Source organism: Podarcis erhardii, assembly GCF_964252035.2.
Source record: "Podarcis erhardii genome assembly, chromosome: 7".
In the NCBI taxonomy this organism is placed as follows: domain Eukaryota; kingdom Metazoa; phylum Chordata; class Lepidosauria; order Squamata; family Lacertidae; genus Podarcis; species Podarcis erhardii.
Window position 1 is genome coordinate 68,407,593 of NC_138511.1, and position 19,083 is coordinate 68,426,675.

General features: G+C 41.9%; 1 protein-coding gene across 2 annotated transcripts in view; it reads left to right on the top strand.

Moving 5' to 3' along the window:
• WASF2 (WASP family member 2) overlaps positions 1 to 19,083 on the top strand; it is a 47,848-nt gene that overhangs the window by 14,258 nt on the left and 14,507 nt on the right. For both annotated transcript variants that reach the window (XM_081872506.1, XM_081872507.1), the window contains exons 2-4: positions 12,269 to 12,422; positions 16,522 to 16,656; positions 17,514 to 17,667. In XM_081872506.1, coding sequence (XP_081728632.1) covers positions 12,293 to 12,422; positions 16,522 to 16,656; positions 17,514 to 17,667 — 419 coding nt within the window. In that variant the 5' untranslated portion in view covers positions 12,269 to 12,292. The remainder of the gene's footprint in view (positions 1 to 12,268; positions 12,423 to 16,521; positions 16,657 to 17,513; positions 17,668 to 19,083) is intronic.

The window sequence follows — 19,083 nt, forward strand, 5'->3', positions numbered from 1 at the left end:
AAAGAGCTGCTGAGCTGCTGTGGAAAAGACTGCTTTATTCCTGTAATTTAGAATTGCTATTGAAAGAGCAGTGCATAATTTAGAATCTGCATTAAGGGAAAGCATTAAGGGAAAGAGAGCTGACTGCTTCTAGGGACTTTCTTGTATGATACAATTTTGGGCACACATCCTGGAGAATGCCAACAGATAACCATTCCTAGCTAGATACAATGTGAGAGGAAGGAAATGTCTGTAAAGGGAAGATAAATTTTCTGCTTTTTCGGTAGGGAAGCAACCCTCTCTTTTGTAGTCTGGCTCTAGCACATGTAAATTTTAAGAGAGGAGAAGAAGCAGGGTATTTCCCAGGTGAAGAATGCAGTATGCCAGCCATGAGCAAATGAGAGTGAACTATCCTTAGATGTACTTTGATACTGGAGTAACCCCTTTTGTAAATAGGTGCATAAAGGTTCTGTCTACACTAGAGCTGGGCGATATATTGATATATTGTCCCAAACGAGTTTGAAGGCCGTATCGTGATACTGGTTTCATAATTTTTGACCTGGTAATATAGTGCAAATCGTGATGTGTACTTGTGTGTGCTATGGAAAAATCACAGTGTAGGAAAAACCATGACGCCAACCAATGCCTCTACATAGCTCCATCCTTATTTCAGACATCATGATATATTGGTATATCACAATGTTTAACTGGTGATGAAAAAACAGGTAACGCCCAGCCTACTGTTCACCTCTACATAGTTCCACCCATATTTCAGACATTGTAATATATCAATAAATTATGATGTTTAACTAGTATACGTATCACCCAGCCCTAGTCTACGCACACACAAACACACATAGAGAGACGTGTGTATGCTAATAATTTGTGGAATGTCTTTGGGCATGGAAGAAGAAACTAAGCAGTTTACAAATGCTTTCTTGTCTGGTCACCTCAAGGTGTTTATTTGCCACAGGCAAGTGATGATTTACAAGTTTTCTTAATCTCTTTGCAACTGATGCTAGGATACTGAAAAGCATAGGAGGGTTTTAAGGATGTGCCACCTATGGTACACCAGTTGTTTGTAGCTGCCCTCACCCATGTCATTGGAGTAGTTTCTTTCTCTTCTGTAATATATTTGCCAACTAGTTGGACTAGCATTAGGCCATACAAAGTGGCTTCAGTCTGTAGAATTGAATCAAAGTCTCTCACCAATAACCTAGAGGGTAAACTAGGTTTCCTATTTGAGGTTGCACCTCAGAATCCGGTCACAATCACTGCACAACCAAAGGAGTCATAGATCACGCATGTAAACAGCCCCCAACTGCATTGTTTCACCTATTTGCAGAAAGTGTATGTGCCTATGTGACCCACAAGAGCAAGACTAATTTGCTACTCACACAGTATTGTTACTAGCTTTGGGCAAGTGACTTACAGGCTTAGAGGTGGTGTAGGGTTAAGAAGAATCCTACAGTTTATATTGCCAAATCACCAACTTCTCTGTTTGGTTGTCTCCCTCTCCTGCCTATAATGAACTCACTGGCTGGTGATAGTGGTGATCTTTATTGGTCTTTATTATTGCAAATTAGAAATAAGTTAATTGGTATAGTTTGATTTTCTCATTAGTAAGACATTTGCTTCGGTTAGAATGGGGCATGCTGTATTTGTGAAACACGACCAGAAAACAGATAGACTCATTTTTAAAAAGCTGGTTAAAGAACATAAAAAGCACTTTTGAGATGCAGAAGGTGCTGAAGGCATGCTCTCCTCACTGCCTGTTTATTAGTGACAGTTGAAACATGCTGCACATGTGCACACTGCACCTTTTATGTCCGAAAGATACCTGCTCTTAGAGCAGCTCTGTTAATTTATGGGCTTGAGTTAATATTTACCATCCACAGAAATGTGTGTACTAAAATGTCAGAATGGTGGGATGAGTGCCCCTTCCCAGAACACGTTCCTGGAGTCAAACTGGCATTGTGGCTTTGCAAAACATGAATCTGAGAATGAATAACCATTCTGTCATTCTTCATTTAAATGTGCATGCTTTTTTGAAACTTGCTGATATCCAAACATAACACATAAAGTAACAGTTAATCAACCCTTGACCAAGTCAGTCATTAGCTTGTTGACTTAAATTCCTGTGATACCCAACTTACTGTGATAGGATTCTTTCCATTGGAAGGAAATATTAGTTTTAATCTATTCCACGCTACTCACTCACTATAAATTATATAACCATTTATACAATGTAGGAAAGCTTTTGCCCCTTATCATTTCCCTTGTCTATCATTTATTGCATACAGTTCTAATACTGAAGGTTCATAATGCCTTGGATGCTTGAATAGCTGAAACCCGCTTCCATGGTTGTAGCTCTCTGTAGCAGGGGTTGTATTGTTTATTGTAGAAGAAGCTGCAAGAATGAACATCGAGGAGTCATACCATATTAAAGGGGCATGGGAGTGTGCCTTTAGTACATTGTAAGCCTCAAAATTATACAGTTTATAAAAATGGCACCTGTTGAACTAATAACTTGAAAGTTGGGATATAGGAGCTACCTGATGGAGTCTACCAATGTGCCAAATGTTGACCTGATCCATGTTTCCTAGCACTGTTGTGATTGATGGTGCCAAAAAATAATTGTTAAAGCAAGTTTAAAGAGGCTACAACAAAAAGTGCAACTTTGCATAGTGAAGATGATTTGCATGCAGAAATGGGTTGCTTAATCATTTACATTTCAATGCATTTGTTGTCCAGTTACTCTCCTCACTCCCAAAGGCTCCCTCAGAATTTACATAAAGTATAAAGTTAGATAGTTGAGCTCACTGATCTTAGCCCCACACTTTTTTTTTTCTGTTGCAAGACAATGTTGGAAACGGACAGTTTAAATAAAGAAGAGCTGTTCTGGATGAAGATCTTCAGCTCCTTGAGAGAGGGAGGGACAGCCAGCTCTTCCAAGACAAGCAGAGTCTGGATGCTGTCAATTGCTGTGTCGAAGGCCATGTTTTCCCATGAGTACAGTTATCAGTAGTGCTCTGCCCATCACTTCATCTGCTTGCTGCAGTCTGTGATGGTCTCTCCAGACAAAGTTTTCAGCAGTGAAGTTTTTCCAACTGTTGTTCCAAAGGCTTTCTTCGTGTCTTTGGACATTTTACCCTACAGGTACTAGAAATCTTGTCAGTTGGATGAACATTGGTTACTGCAGTTATCCAATTTTAATTGGTAACTTAGTATTTGAGGAATTAAACCTTTGCCTAGATATTTTCATTTGTGTATTAGTTTGCAGTGATTAGCACACACACACGTAAACTGACCAATTTTTGTTCAGGCAAGCATTTTTGTGAATCTCTTAAACAGATTAATATTTTCAATTTGTGGGTACCAGGATGAGGAATAGCCTAGGATTTTCTTAGTGCTGTATTTAAGCCCATTGAGCTGTGAGACTATTTACTCTGCTCTGGGTTCCTCATGAGGAAAGAAATAAAACCTGTTACGAGGGTATAGTGAGGACCACACACAAGCTAACTTCCTTTTGATTAGGAAATGTGAGAGGTCAGAGTTTTGGTCTTTTTATTTGTGGTGAATATCCAGGCCTCTTAGGGTTGTTGGGAGAAGAGGATCCTGTTCAAATCACTATAGCTGCCCTTTCCTACCAATTATTATTTGGCTGCTGGCAATAGCAGGGCAGCTATAGCCATCAATGACAGATGAACCCATGATATTTGCGAAAGAATAAGTGCTCATTACAGGGAGAGAATAAGCACTCATTACAGGCGGAAAGCAATAGCATGTGGCATCACGTGGTAGTTGCTTCATAATTATCACTCTCGTTCCGATTGCTGAGGCACCTCCCTTAGGTTGCCCTGTAATTCTAGTGCTCTGGATTTACAGCATCCTTTCTTGTGAATATTGCTCTGGGCCCTCAGCAGAACTTTTTGCTGAACATCCTTTTTATTTTTTGGTCTCTGCATGTATTTCCAGCGTTGTTTTTATTATTTTTTCCCTGGCCTTTTGGAGTTTCACAAAGCCAGACTTTCTAGCTTTTTCAAGGAGGAACTGCTGCTGCTGAGAGACGCTTAAAGCTAGTTGTCTTTTTAGATATTGGAAGGAACAGTTGGCTTGTGTTGGCTTGTGTTGGCAGAATGAAACAGGACTTCTAGCTCCTGATGAGAATTTCAGATTTGCTGATCCTCTTTCTCCCTTGCTTCCAAACCTTCTGGTGTGTCTAATCCACCAGTGGGCATTCTCAAAAGCTATCCCTGAGGTTCTGCTTGGCTTTGCTGTTTGGGTTTGTAGGGTGTGTGTGTTGGGGGGGGGGATAATTTGCAACTACAGGCATCCCACTTACACGTGATCGGCTTGCGTGTGACCGCGTGTATGCGTGGAGCCAGGAAATAATGAAAGAATTCAATTCAAATCAGGAAATGGCACGAGAGAGCTGGCGAGTCCTTGTGGCTCATGAGGAGACACCCCCCCCCCCGGAGCCAGAAGAGGACATCAGTGAGGGTGGAGGAAGCCCTGAAGAAAGCGAAGGAGCAGTGAGGCTTTGTTTACACTGCTCAACCTACCTGTCTAACAGCTGGTATGAGAGGTAGTGCAGCAGGAGCTGCTCTCTGATGTGTTCTCCAGCCTCCTGCCGGCTCTAGAGCTTCAATTCTAGTTGTGGATATTTTGGGATACAGAATTTTTGGTATGGCAAAAAAAAAGGGGGGGCAGAGCATTTAAAAGGTGTTTAGGAGGTGCTCCCTACTTTACACGATCTTCATTCATGTGCGTAGGGCCCTGGAATGTAACCCCCTATGTAAGTGGGGGGAGGTCAAGTCTGTAGAAATGCTCCAGGAACGCTGGCCTTGGGTTCAGGGTCAGGTATCTGAGTTATTACAAAGTGCTGAGTTCCTAAAGATGCCAGATCTTTAGGGGGATGGCTTGCTGCTAGCAGACAGTCATTGTGGCTAGCTTAAAGATGTTTCTTTCACACAGATGGTTTAGTAAAAGGTAATCTCTCACAGTAAAGAAGAAGTGAAATTGGTAAAGTCCATGTGTGGTTCCTCCCCACCCTTTTCTGTCTTCACTCTCACCTTTAAGTATCAGTGCTAAAGCAGGCTCCCAATTTCCTCTGGCTTACTTGAAGTGGTTCTTACGGTTGTGTTGGAGAGGGTGGGGCATATGTTGGCTTCCTTCCTTTCTGTGTTCACAGATAGCTTTTGAACAAAAAATAACGCACACACCCCCCCACACACACTTTGGTGCCAAAAGATTGCTGCCATGCGGTATTTTTTATGGAAGGGCATTTGTGATCTTTGGCACTGCGACTGTGTTGGTCTGCTTTGTTTAGGGCAGTGGTTCTCTAACTTTTTTCTGTGGGTCACACTTTCAGAATAATTTTTTTAATTGATAGAAATGCAGTGGAAAACAAAAAGAAGCACCTCCTAGCAGTGCTTGTTTTGTAACATAGAACACAACTACAGCTCCACGTTGGGCAAAATATTTCTGCATTGCTGGGAATTGGAGTAGATGACCCTTAGAGTACCTTCCAACTCTGCAGTTCTGTGATTCTGTAAAACTTTATAACAAGCATAGGCAAACTTGGCCCGCCAGATGTTTTGAGACTACAATTCTCATAATCCCTGACCACTGGTCCTGTTAGCTAGGGATGATGGGAGTTGTAGTCCCAAAACATCTGGAGGGCCAGGTTTGCCTATGCCTCCTTTATAATATGGTCATGGGATAGCCAGAAAGTAAAAAAACAATGCAGCTACATAAGAAAAAGAATCATTCTCAAAATACAATATTGTCCTTGAATCTTCCCACCACAATTGCTATTCTCTCCTGCCACACACCCTTTGGTAACAATGTTTTATTAAAATGTTAATGTTTGCATATGCATTATTATTGTTTTTATATGGGGTTTAATGTTTTCTATATTCTAGGTTGCTTTGGGGCACTGTCCTGTGTATGAAAAAAGGTTAATAAATATATATTTAGCTGTGCTTAGCATGTGGTTGCTAGTGCACTTTATGCAAGTGGGAGACTTCTGTCTCTGACATAGCTGCTCTTCAGTGCTAGAAATACCCAGGAAGTCTTGTATGTGGACCTTTTGGACCACAGCTCAGCCATTTCTGTTTTCTGAAGCTTAAAATAACCACAACCCCACAGGATTATGTCAGCATTATGATTGCCACAGGTCAGGAAGGCTGCTATTGTCGGATCTCTGGTCAAGATACATAACACAGGCAGAGTTCCTCCACCCTCATATTTTGAGGTTACAAAGTCATATGTTGGGAGGGTGCCCACAGACACTCAACAGTCCAGGTGGCTCTTTTCTTTACTATTGCCATGGAAGTCAGGCCTTTTCAGTGTGCCTCCTAGGTATGGAAGCAAGTGACTAATCTTGGAGTGCTTTTACATTGTCTTCTACAATTTCCACAGAACAAACCTGAGGTAAACTTTCAGAGAGCAAAACTTGTGAAGCAAAGATTTCTTCTCTTTAGTTCTGTTTCTGTATGTCTGGTGGATGATCCGTCTCCCTGCCCCCTTTTTTTGCTCTGTTGCTTGTGCTTGCACTTTTATTTCCTCTTCCTTTCTTTTATTTTTAATTTTTAAATCCATTACAACCCACTCCTTCCCTTTTTCCTTTTTACATTTGTCTTCCTTCTCACGTTCTTGCTTATGTATTTCTGATATGCCAAACTTGATTCTTAGGCTGATTCTTGAGTGTTCCATTTCTACTTCCTGTGATGGTGCAGCGTGTATTTCAAAGAATCACAGAATTGAAACGGACTGTGAAGGTCATAGAGTCTAGCCCCCTGCTTTGCCCAATGTGGGGCTCAAATACATGACCCTGAGATTAAGAGTCTCATGCTCTACCAACTATGTTGCAGGAGTGACTAGATATCCCAGTGTGAGTGTGTGTTCATTAGTCTGGCACAGATTCTGGGGTAAGGGGTCTTCTGAAAGCTATCCTACTCCATATCCCCTCCCTACCTCATCTGCTGTTAAATTTGATAAGATATATGGGCTTGTACCATGCCCATATTTTTCCCCAGTGGGGCAATTTAGGATGGAAAATGGGCAGGAAAGAAAGCACCCCTTCCTCTAGAACTGCTATTCTGACCTAATTTACAGGCCTAACAGCTGTGTATTAAAATGTTACAAAAGGCTGGGGGCTTTATGAGGACATGAGTCCTTCCAGAAGATGGGTTTTGGGGGTTTTTGAGGCTTTGTGTTACGATTATGAGCAAAGAGTACTATTGGAAAACTCATGGACTTTAGAATATGTGGTTTTAATGCTTTAATAACACTGGGCAACAATTTTTTACTTTTTGAATGTTGTCTAGATTTCTACAACTGATTTAGGGTATTTTTGCACTGCTAAGTCAGGAAATAGCATCCATTTCTCTCCATCAGGTCAGGTTTACTGCAAACTGAATGGTGGGCATTGATAAAGGTAAGTACACGTAAATTGCATGTTGCTTCACCATTTTTCAAACTTCAGGGCTTGAACTTCTGTTTCTTGGAACTCCTGGAATGCTCAGTGGCAGGGAGGTCTCTCTTCAGAGTCCAACAGTAGTCAGCCATCATGACTGCGTCCCAGCGACCCTGATACCTGGTCTCCATCTCTTTCATGTCCTGATGGCATCTCTCCCCCTGCTCATCACTCATTGAACCCAGTTTCTCAGGAAACCGGTCCATATGTGAAAATATGTAGTGCATCTCGACGCTCATGTTGCAGCCCAGGTTTCTGAAAGCAGTCAGTATGTTGTTGACAAGTTCTGCGTAGTTTCTGGCCTTATTGTTGCCAAGAAAGTTCTTCACTATCAGAACAAATGCCTTCCACGCTTCCAGTTCCACTTCGTTCATTGAGTTTCTGAACTCTGGATCTCTGATGAGCTGACGGATCTGAGGACCGTCAAAGATGCCAGCTTTCAACTTCTCCATGGTCAATCCTGGAAAAGCCTGGCACAAGTAAGTGAAGCAGTCACCATCCTTGTCCAAAGCCTTGGTGAACTGCTTGATTAAACTGAGCTTGATGTGCAGTGGTGGGAAGAGTATTCTGTCTCTGTCCACCAGAGGGTCATTGATGACGTTCCTTTTTTTGCAAGGCACCAATTCCTCCCGCACAGGCCAGTCCTTCTACATGTAATGCTGAGCACGGTCCCTACTATCCCACATGCACAGAAAACATGGGTACTTGGTGAAGCCAGACTGTTGTCCCAACAAAAAGTTCACCATCTTCAGGTCAACACAAATAAACTACTTATGCTGATCATAACCAATTTTCTCCAGCACATACTTCTCTGCTTCATAGTTCTCCTTCAGTGTACTCGAGTGAGCCAGGGGTATAGAGGCAAACTGGTTGCCATTGTGTAGCAGAACACATTTCAGTGATCGCTTGCTGCTGTCAATGAACAGCCTCCAATCTTTGGGTTCGTACTGTGGCACTCCAAGCTTGAGCAGAAGCTGCGCAATATCTGCACAGTACACCAAGTCCTTTTCTTCTGAGAAAAAACGGAGATACTCTTGATGCCTGTTGCAGAAGAAGCTGATGCAAGCACTGTCAGAGAGGAGGTTTTCTTCCTTCAATCTGGATGCCAACAGTTCGGCAGAGTCCTTTGACAAGCTGAGGTTGCGAACTAGATCATTCAACTCCTTTTGGAAAAATGGATGTGGAGCATCATCTTCAAGAACCACTTCTTCTTCTTCATGTCCTTCAACGCTGGAGGCATCTTCGTCACTAATGTCAGGAAGTTATCCGAAGATAGGCACTGAACTTTCAACACAATGAGCTACAGGATGACGTGCTGATCGAAGATCAGGATTACCTTAGTTTTGATCACCCAACTTTATGCTTTGCCGCACCAATTTATGGAAGATTTCGAGGTTTTATGACTTCAAACTGATCCCTTTTCGACATAATCACCCAGAACTATCGGACCTGAATACTTCTTGTCATTAAAATAATCATTTCCAATCAAAACAATTATTCGACAATTCAAAACAATTATTTTTTTAAACAAAAAATTAAAATTCGGCTTTGTAATTCGGAATTTATGTGATGTGATTTAATTTGATTTGATTGGCCGGTTAATAAAAAATTATTTTTTAAAAAACAATTATTCGACATGGCATTTTACCCCCACCAACTTCTTCTAAAATGCTCCATACAAGCGTACCTGTGAACAAAAACGTTAAAAAATGACATGTGGCCATAGCTTAAAAACTTGACCTGATTGAGCAAAACCAATGTGATTTTTGGATTCAGCACATCAGATTCATCCTAAATCAACTGAAAAAACACAGACAGCAAATTTGTTGTAGACCAGTGTAATCTTTCAGGTGGCGCATTTGCATGTGGTGTTTATGAATTGCATCACCATTAAACTGCTTAAATCAGTATATGAGATTTTAAAACCTTAATAAACACCAGTCAAACAATAATCAAATGTTATCACAGCAGATTCCAAATCACAATAAAAATGTAGAACAAAAAGGGTATCCCTTAAGGTGGAACAGGTATTTTTTAATTAGGCCTGTCACTTGATTAAATTTTAGTTGATGATGCATTAAATATATATGATAACAACAGCAATTGAGGTGACCTTTTCAGATCCTAAGTATGGTGTGAATTTTCATTTCTAGTAGGAAAGGCCCTCTTTAGCAGCACAGAACATTAAATACCTTGTGTAGAAGTCTGTTTCCACATGTGTGTGTTCATTTCTAATGTTTGTTATGTGGAAGTTGGCATGTTGTATCTTTGCTTTTCTACTGCAGTCCTGAATTCAGTGATAATTTGGTGTCGGTGAATTTTCCTTGTACAGTGGTGCCCCGCAAGATGAATGCCTTGCAAGACGGAAAACCCGTTCCTGCAGGTTTTTTCCCCTCCCCCCCTTTTTCTAAGCCGCTAAGCCGCTTATCTGCTTATCCGATAAGCCGCTAAAAGCCGCTAATAGCGCTAATCCGCTAATCCGTCAATGGGCTTGCTTCGCAAGACGAAAAAACTGCTAGACGAAGAGACTCGTGGAACGGATTCTTTTCGTCTTGCGAGGCACCACTGTATTTGGAACGTTAACATTGTGGTCACAGTGCATTTGAGTGACTTTAAACTGTTAGTATGCAGTATTCTGTAGTTGTCCTTGGCAGAACTGACATGAAGAAATCTGTTGCTCTGGGAGTGCCTTTGTACTTTACATAGCTAATCACATGTGGTCTTCCAGACTTTTCCTTTGGACCTCTGCAAGTTATGCTGTCTACTGCAGCGTTTGGAATCACTCCATTGTATGACATTGTGTATTGTCCTCCCACCCACCCCCAATACTGCAGCCAATGATGTGAGGGAAAACTCACAACATGAAGATTGGCAAGTGATTCTCTAGGGATGCTATTTGCAACATTTTGTGTAGTTCCGCCTTTCAACAGGAATAGAAAGCTATTCTAATTGTAGTAATAAAAAGTCTGATGCTGCCCTTATGAAGAGTTAGTCAGATTCAGGTTTAGCCAAGACAATGGTTGACTTTGAGCAAATTTTCTTTAGCCTCAGTTTTCCACCTCCGAAATAGGTTAAAGAGCTATGCTGCACACAAAAATGGACGAAAGACTTCAGTCATATACAAAGTATACCAACCTTTCTGGCTATGAAAAATAGAAGTCTGTCCTTTTTATCATTTGTTATGATTATGTATACAGCAAGCTGGCTGACCTCTACAGTATCCAAGCACAGGAAGACCCATTAAAAGGTGACTGTATTCCTGTCAAGTTTCGCTGGCGCTTCTTGGCTCACACTGTTAATTTCTTGAGATTTTTGTAACCTCATGTTACATATAAAACCTTGGATGCTGTTCTGTGCCCTCCAGATCTTGAACTCCTCTGCAGTGGCAGGTCAGATTTGGAAATTCAGATTTTTGACTTGGGAGGTAATTAGCAAAAGCTAATATCGGCTTCAGTCCCTTAACGCACTGATAGAAAAGCATCCAGGAATGACTCCTGGACCTCAGAGATAAGCTGCCAGCTGCCACAGAGACTATAAAAGGGTGGTTCAAAGTCAAGCACAAACAGCTGACTTTTAAAAATGATTCTCGGTTTGTTGCTGTTGGTGACAGGAAGTCATGTTCCCCAAGCTGTCAGCTTCCTGCTTTTATTTTTTCCATTCCATCCACAGCAGATCAGAGTCTTTGTCATAAGACAGCTGTCTCCTCCGGCGGAGCTGTTCACCATCTGACCTAGGAACGGGTCCACCCTTTTCCTTCAAAGAAATGAGCAAATGAATTTCAGTGTACTCTATTTTCACTAGTTGGATATCTTTTTAATGCTTGTTTTTGTTCTCCACTAGAGCTTAAATTTCTCAGAGAAATACTCTCTTGAGGATGAATGACTTAGGCATATAGGCACTACAAATGGACTTTATATTTGCTAGAAACAGGATTGTGTTTTTTTGTAATTAAGTGGAAAGGAGATAGTGATGATCAGAATATTCTTATTGGGATGTGTGTATTTGATATTTTTATACTGGAATGCTGTAAAATGGGGGGGGGTGCTTTATTCAAGTGTCAGGTTAGCATAACTGCAGATTCTTTGATAGTTTAACTTTTGGGAGAGCAGATCAGCACGATTCCCTGTCAAACCCTTTCAAAGCTTATACTTTAATTCCTAGACCTGCAGTCTTCGTTTGTCAAGCTATCAGCTGCCGTATGCCTTTGTAAAACTACTAGTCTGCATGTATCTCTAAAACCATAGCTGCTTTAGTGAGAGAACCTTCCAACACAAGGGACTTGGTGTGTGTGTGTGATGCAGACCTCAGACTCAGAAGCATTTGTTAGCAAGCTTCCTGGTCAGTTAAAAGTGCTTCCTGTTTTGTCCTGAGAGCCCAACTTGTCTGGTGTGATGGAAAATGTTTAACCCTTTCCCAACTGGACTTCGGTTGGTGTTTGTTCTCCACACCCCTCCTGTTAACCTTTAATAGTTTTGGCTAAATGTTTAGCAGTATTTGAAAGAAGTCGGCTAGATAGATTTGAGCACATGGTTTGTGGGACAGATCACAGCAGCCCAGAATGGGAAGCATCATACAGTGGCTGGCCCCAGCTTCTCTGTAGCAAGCCTTAAAACTGCAGGGTTTTTTATTTTAAAAGCCTAGTTCTGGCAGGTGTGTGTGTGTGTGTGTGTAGGAGGGGAGATGAAAGCAGTGATTTAGATAAAGCTCATTTCTGAGCAGGGAAACGAATGTTGTGCTGCTGGTGATGCCAGCATCTGTGGCTGAGTAATCCTTTTCCTGTTTGCGGGATTTTTTTTCTCTTTTCAGAACGCCGCCTGAAGCTGGTCCACCATGCCATTAGTAACAAGGAACATCGAGCCAAGGCACCTGTGCCGTCAGACATTGCCTAGTGTTCAGAATGAGCTGGAATGCGTGACCAACATCACCCTGGCAAATGTCATTCGACAGCTGGGCAGCCTGAGTGAGTACCATGGCCAGCCTGCCTGCCTGCTGCCCTCAGGAGCTGCTAGGCTCTTGATTCAGCTGCCTTCTCTCTCTTCTTGTGTTCCTATTTCTCCCCCATCTGTCTTCCATGGGTAGTGCTAAAAGATCTTCCTCTGAAACCTCCTTGAACCTTCTCTCTCCTCCTTGAATTTCTCCCTCCTCTACTCAGCCAGTCTGTGTTGGAGAGGGATGAGCAAGGGATGACTGCAGCTGAAGCACAGCTGGAAGGAATACAAGACAGGCAGCCTCCATACAGAAACGCTGGGCTAAGAACCTTCAATATGTTGAGCACATTATCAAGTGTCCCCCCCTCTCATTTGTTTTCAGCATTTAGCGTGCTAGTATTCCTTTTTATCAGATTCCTGTCATGATGCAGATGCAGCTACTTACTGATTTGAAGATTATGCATGTACCACATTGTATACTGAAATTCCCTCATGGAGACTGTGAACTGCCACTCTATTTGGTTTCTTCATGCTGTTTATGATGAATACGTTTTGGCTTTTATTTAGCTGGCTTTGTAAAAGGGCAGGATTACTACATGGGCAGAGATTTAAAAAGAGAGAAATCGGCCACTTGGGTCTTTGTTACATCATGATGGGATTGGAGTTGCATTAATTCTGTTTCTCTAGACTTTTTACTTTCCAAAATGCTTGCAAAGGGGTCCTCATATACTCTGTGAGGTGGATACTTGTTAGAGAGTGCCTGTTTAAAGCTATGTAGGGTTAAGGTTGAATAGCTGTGTGAATTGATTTAAATAAAGTTGTTTTTTAATGCACATATTTCCTGAACAAGCGTACCTGGTTGCAATTGGGCAATTAAAACAACTGATTTGCAACTTTTAGAGCTTTTTACAAGCAAAGAGCAAAATCAAAAGCTTTTTGGTCATGAAGATATAGGTCTTTTGCACTGAGAAGATATAGGTCTTTTGTTTGGTTTTCTCCATGTACATGCAAGGATACTAAGCAAGATCACTTACTTGATTACTTAATTGAACAAAATGGATCACATATGAGTAAACATCCATAAAATCAGCCTTTAAGTATCCATATCTTTGTAGAAGCAAGAGCTAATACAATATGTATGCGGATGAGCTAGAATCCTCCTCTTGTTAGGTGTCATCTGAGCCTACCTCTATCTGGGCTGCTGCTTTTTTCCTTTCCAGCATAAGAGAGACTGTTCAAGGAGGTAGGTTTGTGGGCTGCATACCACTTTCTTTTATGTGGTTCCTTGTGGAGTTGCAAAACGTAGTGCATCTGTTTCAACTGGGCCAGCATACCATGGTTGGAAAACAATACAGCAAGCCCTCAATGTACGCAGGGGTTACATTCCAGGGCTTGTGTCCAAAGCCAAAATCATGTATAGACAAAACACATTAGGTGCAATGGCAGGTGGGATTAATAAGAAGGATGCTGGAATGCATGAGGAGGAGGGTGATTAAGGTGCTAAATGGTCTGGAAGCCAAGCCTTATGAGGAACAGTTTAGCTTGGAAAAGAGGAGACTAAGAGGAGATAGCCATCTTAAAATATCTTTTAATTGTTTTGCCAAGCATGTGAAGCTGAATGCACACAAGTTAAATGTGAGTAAGTTGCAGGCTGCATCCATAAAAGGGATGGCCTAGGAAGTCGGCAGACTCAGAAATCCCATCTCTGCCTCCCCAGGGATAGGCCAGTTCCCTTGGGTGCACAAGCACCATGAGAAAATAAAATGTGTGTCAAATTCATTAGCAGGTGTTGCCATTTATCAAGGGTATGTGTGCTAAAATCAATGGAATGGCCAGGACTGAACCAGAATAAAGCACAGTTCCCACAGTACAGGGTTTCAAAAGAGCCATCCGATAATACTATTTGATAAAGAGTATATATCAGTGCAGCTTTACTTGTTTTTTTTTTTAGATGTACATGCATAGACTCAGACTGTTTATGAGTTGCACTGATAACTTAATGTGCAAATGCATAATACAGTATCAATGCACTCTTCTCTCTTTTCATGGTAAAACAGCTTGAAATGTAAGTGTGGCTATCCAACACAATAAATGGACTGGTTCAGTTCCATGAGAGTGGGAATAAATGTCCCTTCAAGCAGGTATGGGCAGAACATAGCTCTGTGGTTGAACACATAGCATTTAGAAAGTCCCAGGTTCAGTCACTGGCATCTCAATGTCAAGTGATCAGGTGTTGGGTGGTGGGAGATATTTGCCTGAAGCATTAAATTGCTGCTGCTAATCAGAGTACATAGCACAGGGCTAGAATTTATTTTGACTTTATGTAAGGCTGCTGTATCTTCATATATACACAGAAACCGATTTCCTTGACAGAAGTCTAGTTGCAGTGCAGGCACCCCTTTTCGTGTGAGGGAACATACCATAAAAGCAATTATTCCACAAAGCTGTTTAGGGGAACTCCTGCTCTTCATCCAGGTCTAACTAACAGTGAATATTGTTTAAACATCTTATGTGGTCTTGCTGACAACGAGAACCCACTGCTAGCAATACCAAGGAAAGCAAATATTCTAATTTATTTTGTTGTGCCCACAGCTTTTATGGGTGGGTTTTGAGGCTGGTATATCTCCAAAGTCTGGAATCTGTATACATTTTGTAGTTATTAGTAGCTGAGGTTTGATTGGTGGCGATGCTGAAACTGAATTGCTTTCCCAGAGTTTCTAGCAGCTGACTTATAAGATTCCACTAGCTGCTAGTGCTTTCAAGGCAGCATCACCTGTCTTGCTACCTTTGCTTCCACCTAAACGTATTAAAGTGTTTTTCCTTTAAGACTATTTACAGTGGTACCTCTGGTTGTGGGAACCTTGGGATCCGACCTGGAGCTCCGGAACGGATCCCGGGGTTTCCGCAACCAGAGGTGCCTGTTCTGCACATGTACACAGTGTGATAGAGTGCTTCTGCACATGCGTGAGCGGTGAAACCCGGAAGAATACTTCCAGGTTTGCTGCTTTCGTAACCTGAAGTTTACGTTACCCGAGGGTACGGTAAGCCGAGGTTCTGCTGTACTCACAAAAATGGTGAATTTTTGTACTTGTAGCCTGCCTTTCAGCCCTCTGGGACCTTCAGGGCTACTCACTAGATTTGACACTGCTTGGGGATGAGGATCTCTCTTCTTTAAATCCTTCCCTTATTTCCTTTGTGTTATACTTTAAGATTTACGTAATCCACTGTGCTTGCATGAGAAGTTGACCTGCAGAGCTAAACTGAATACTGAATGGTTTATTTTGCTTTGTTGGCTTCTTAAATACACCAAACACTGGTTTAGGCTACTTGGGTACCAGTGGGAACTTCAAGTGTTCTGTAGTTTTGAAATTCATCTTTAAATTTTAAATTGCTTAACTTCAGGTTTCTTCCTTCAGAATACTTGTTGTAAGTGTCTAGTCTGGCAGGAACATTAACATCTCCCAACTCAAATTCGGAGGCATTGTTTTCAACCTTGAAAGCACCTTGCTTTTTTTGTGCTGCCACCTGCAAGTAATAAATGACTCTGTGCCTACTGTGAAAGAGAGCCGAGAGATGGGGAGTTTCTTTTGGCAGCATTTAATGAAGTGAGTCTTTTTGAGCTTTTAGAGGACAATGAAATGTAGCTGTCATTGTGTGTCTATCCAGTAGACCATCCTAGAAGCTAAAGAGATCACATACCCACAAGATGAAGGCTAAATGCAACAATATCATCTGATTCATGGCTGCCCTCCTTCTTTATTACTTTATGGAAGTCTTTAAGTTTTTTGTTTCGCTTCCTTCCTTGTTTAATGATGCTGTGGAAGGGTCATGTTTAGCTAGATTGGTTTGTAGACTTTTCCCCTACATGATTTGCTTGTTACAAATGTCCTGATTAGGAGAGCAAAACGTGACTGTTTCCAGTCATTCCCTCCTGAGATAAGAGGACTAAAATATTTATGTATAAATACTTAGCACACCTATGCATGCACATACGATTTCTGGCACCCCTCTACCAATTGACATGTGGGGTACATAACAAAACTATAATGAAAAAGGAGCCTTTGCTTTATGACACACAGAGAACAAGAAACTGTGTGTTTAGAATTATAAGATTCTGCTATTCTTTTACAGGTAAATTTGCTGAAGACATATTTGGAGAGCTTTTTACTCAGGCAAACACCTTTGCCTTTCGTGTAAGCTCTCTAGTTGAGAGAGTTGACCGCCTTCAGATCAAAGTTACTCAGCTGGATCCCAAGGAGGAGGAAGGTAATGGTGCAAAATTGATATACTTTTAGGCCAACTACGCTAAATTGCCATAGCAGCAGCTGCGAAATGCTTGTGGACTTGGAATGAACTTGACACCTGCAGACTGTCAGAGTGTGGTCAGCTAACTTGCTTATCACCCCATGGATGTGTGTGTCACTTGGTAGTGATGGTAAAAGTGAGGACCTCTTGCTCCCCTGCTCTGCAGGTTTAGGGACACACATGCATAAGCCTGATACAGCAGCAGGCACCTTTTTTTTCCTTGTAGCTCCCTCCAAAGAGCTTCTGTCCTCTTCTCTTAAGTTGCACTGTTTAGTTGTTCCTGAAGGCCATGCAAGTTAGCTGTAGGGATTTTGGAGCAAGCTGAAATTGGAGGGCTTAATGAAGCAAAAATATAATCTGTAAGGATTTTGAGCTTTATTGGCCTCCAGAGATTTTTAGAAGGTGGTAGTTTTTGTCAATAACCATAATTCTCTTTTGTAATAAATATGTTCCAATACCTGGCTGCTATTTGACTGGTCATTAGACGTAAGAGGGGTTTTGGTTTTTTATGGGGGTGGGTGGAGGTGAACTGGTCAAAGGCCAATTCTACTTGGAAGTTTTTCTGAATGCATATAGATCTTCTCTTTGATTAAAGGGGGTTTCTCCCCCCCCCCATGTTCTGTTTTTGTGTGTATGTTTCTTTTCTTTTTTAAAAGCGTAATTTCAGGGGATACTGTCTTGAAAGCTCTATTGATGTGGCAGAAGGATCCCATGTTGTGACAGCAGAGAGTATTGAGAACTATAACTGGGCAAACATTGGCTTAGGTTGTGTTTGAAGTGGCTTTATTTTCCTTATTCTTTCATTTCTCTCCTCTTAGTGTCTCTGCAAGGTATTAACACCAGGAAAGCCTTCAAAAGCTCCACAACTCAGGACCAAAAGCTCTTTGACAGAGACTCTCTCCCTGTGCCTGTCCTTGAAACTTATGGCGTTTGTAATATGCCTCCACCTCTTAATATCCTCTCATCCTACAGGTAATGCACCTTCTGCTTCTAGCTAAGTGGGGAGGCTGCCCATTCAGTTGAGAAGGTAATGGACCTGCTCTTAAAGGGCTTTCTTCTGTACAGACTGTGGCGTGGTCCAGCTAGCCCATAAGAAAACCTGCTGACTCACCAAGGGGCCAGCGGACCTTCCTTACAAAGGCTAAAATGTCTTGGCCTTTTTAGTTGAGAGAAAAGTTGATGAGAGTGGTGGGCAGACTACACAATACAGATTTGTAATGTTAAGGAGATGGGGAAACTTTTTCTGCTACAGTACTAGAACACTCAGTTGAAATTAGGAACTGGTTTTGAAAAAAGAAGAAGCACTACTTCACACAGCATCCAGTTGACTTCTGCATCACTCCCACAGTAACTGGTGATGCCTTCTAGTCTTAGAAAACTGTTAAAAAGCAGTAAACAAATCTGTGTAATATAGGGCCCATCTGTGGTGGGTAGCCATGATACGTAAATGAAACTCCCATGTTCAGAGCCTGCCTAGCCTGAGTATGCTGGAGATATGCTGTGCATATGAGGCTCTAGAGCCAGCTAGCCAGTCACTGCTCAGCTAAGTGAGTCTTTGCTGCAATTCAGCAAGATGGTTCTTAACATTGCCTTCTCTGCAGTGGAGGGATGTCTAATGCCATGAGCCTGCAGCCTGGATTTCCTTTAGCCAAACGGCTCAAGGGCCATATTTCTCCACCCGTAGCAGTAGCATAATTTCATGCTCCTTCTGCACACCCTTGACAGATCAAGCATTTGACGGAACAGCATGTGCAAGGTGGAGAGTCAGGAGGGTTGCATGGTACATCCCTACTTTGCAAGTGCCCCTTCCAGTGGGAAATAAGAAGCTGCCCCTGCCAATGGAGGCCTTTTGCTTTCAAACGGAGGAGATGTCTGTCCATGAGGTCTACACTGGGCATGGACAAGTTCTTACCTAGCAGCTCCCTATATTATTTCCTGATGTGTTTCCCCATGTGTTATGGGGAGAGGCTGTTATTTAGTGGTAGTGCTCACACTTTCCATGCAGAAGGATCCAGGTTCAATCCCTGGCATCACTAGGTAGAGCTGGACTCTGGCCTGAAAGCACGGAGAACCACTGCCAGCCAGTGTAGACATTATGGAGCTAGGTGGCAGGGGTCTTATGTGGCCTGGAGGCCTCCATGCAGCTATCCCTGCTACTGAGGTTATTTGTAACTTCCCTTTTGGGAATTTTGAGAATTGACGTGCTTTGAAAAACGGTTTGGTGCTTTGTGGTATAGATTTGTAGTCATAGCAGTAAATAAGTTTCTGTGGTGGCAAGCCTAGCATATAACTTTGGTGTTTGTTCATGCAAGCTCTTTTGTGTAATCTTTCTGTTCCTTTCTTACTCCCTTTGTGCAATTTGCAGTGCATACATTTGCACGTATTATT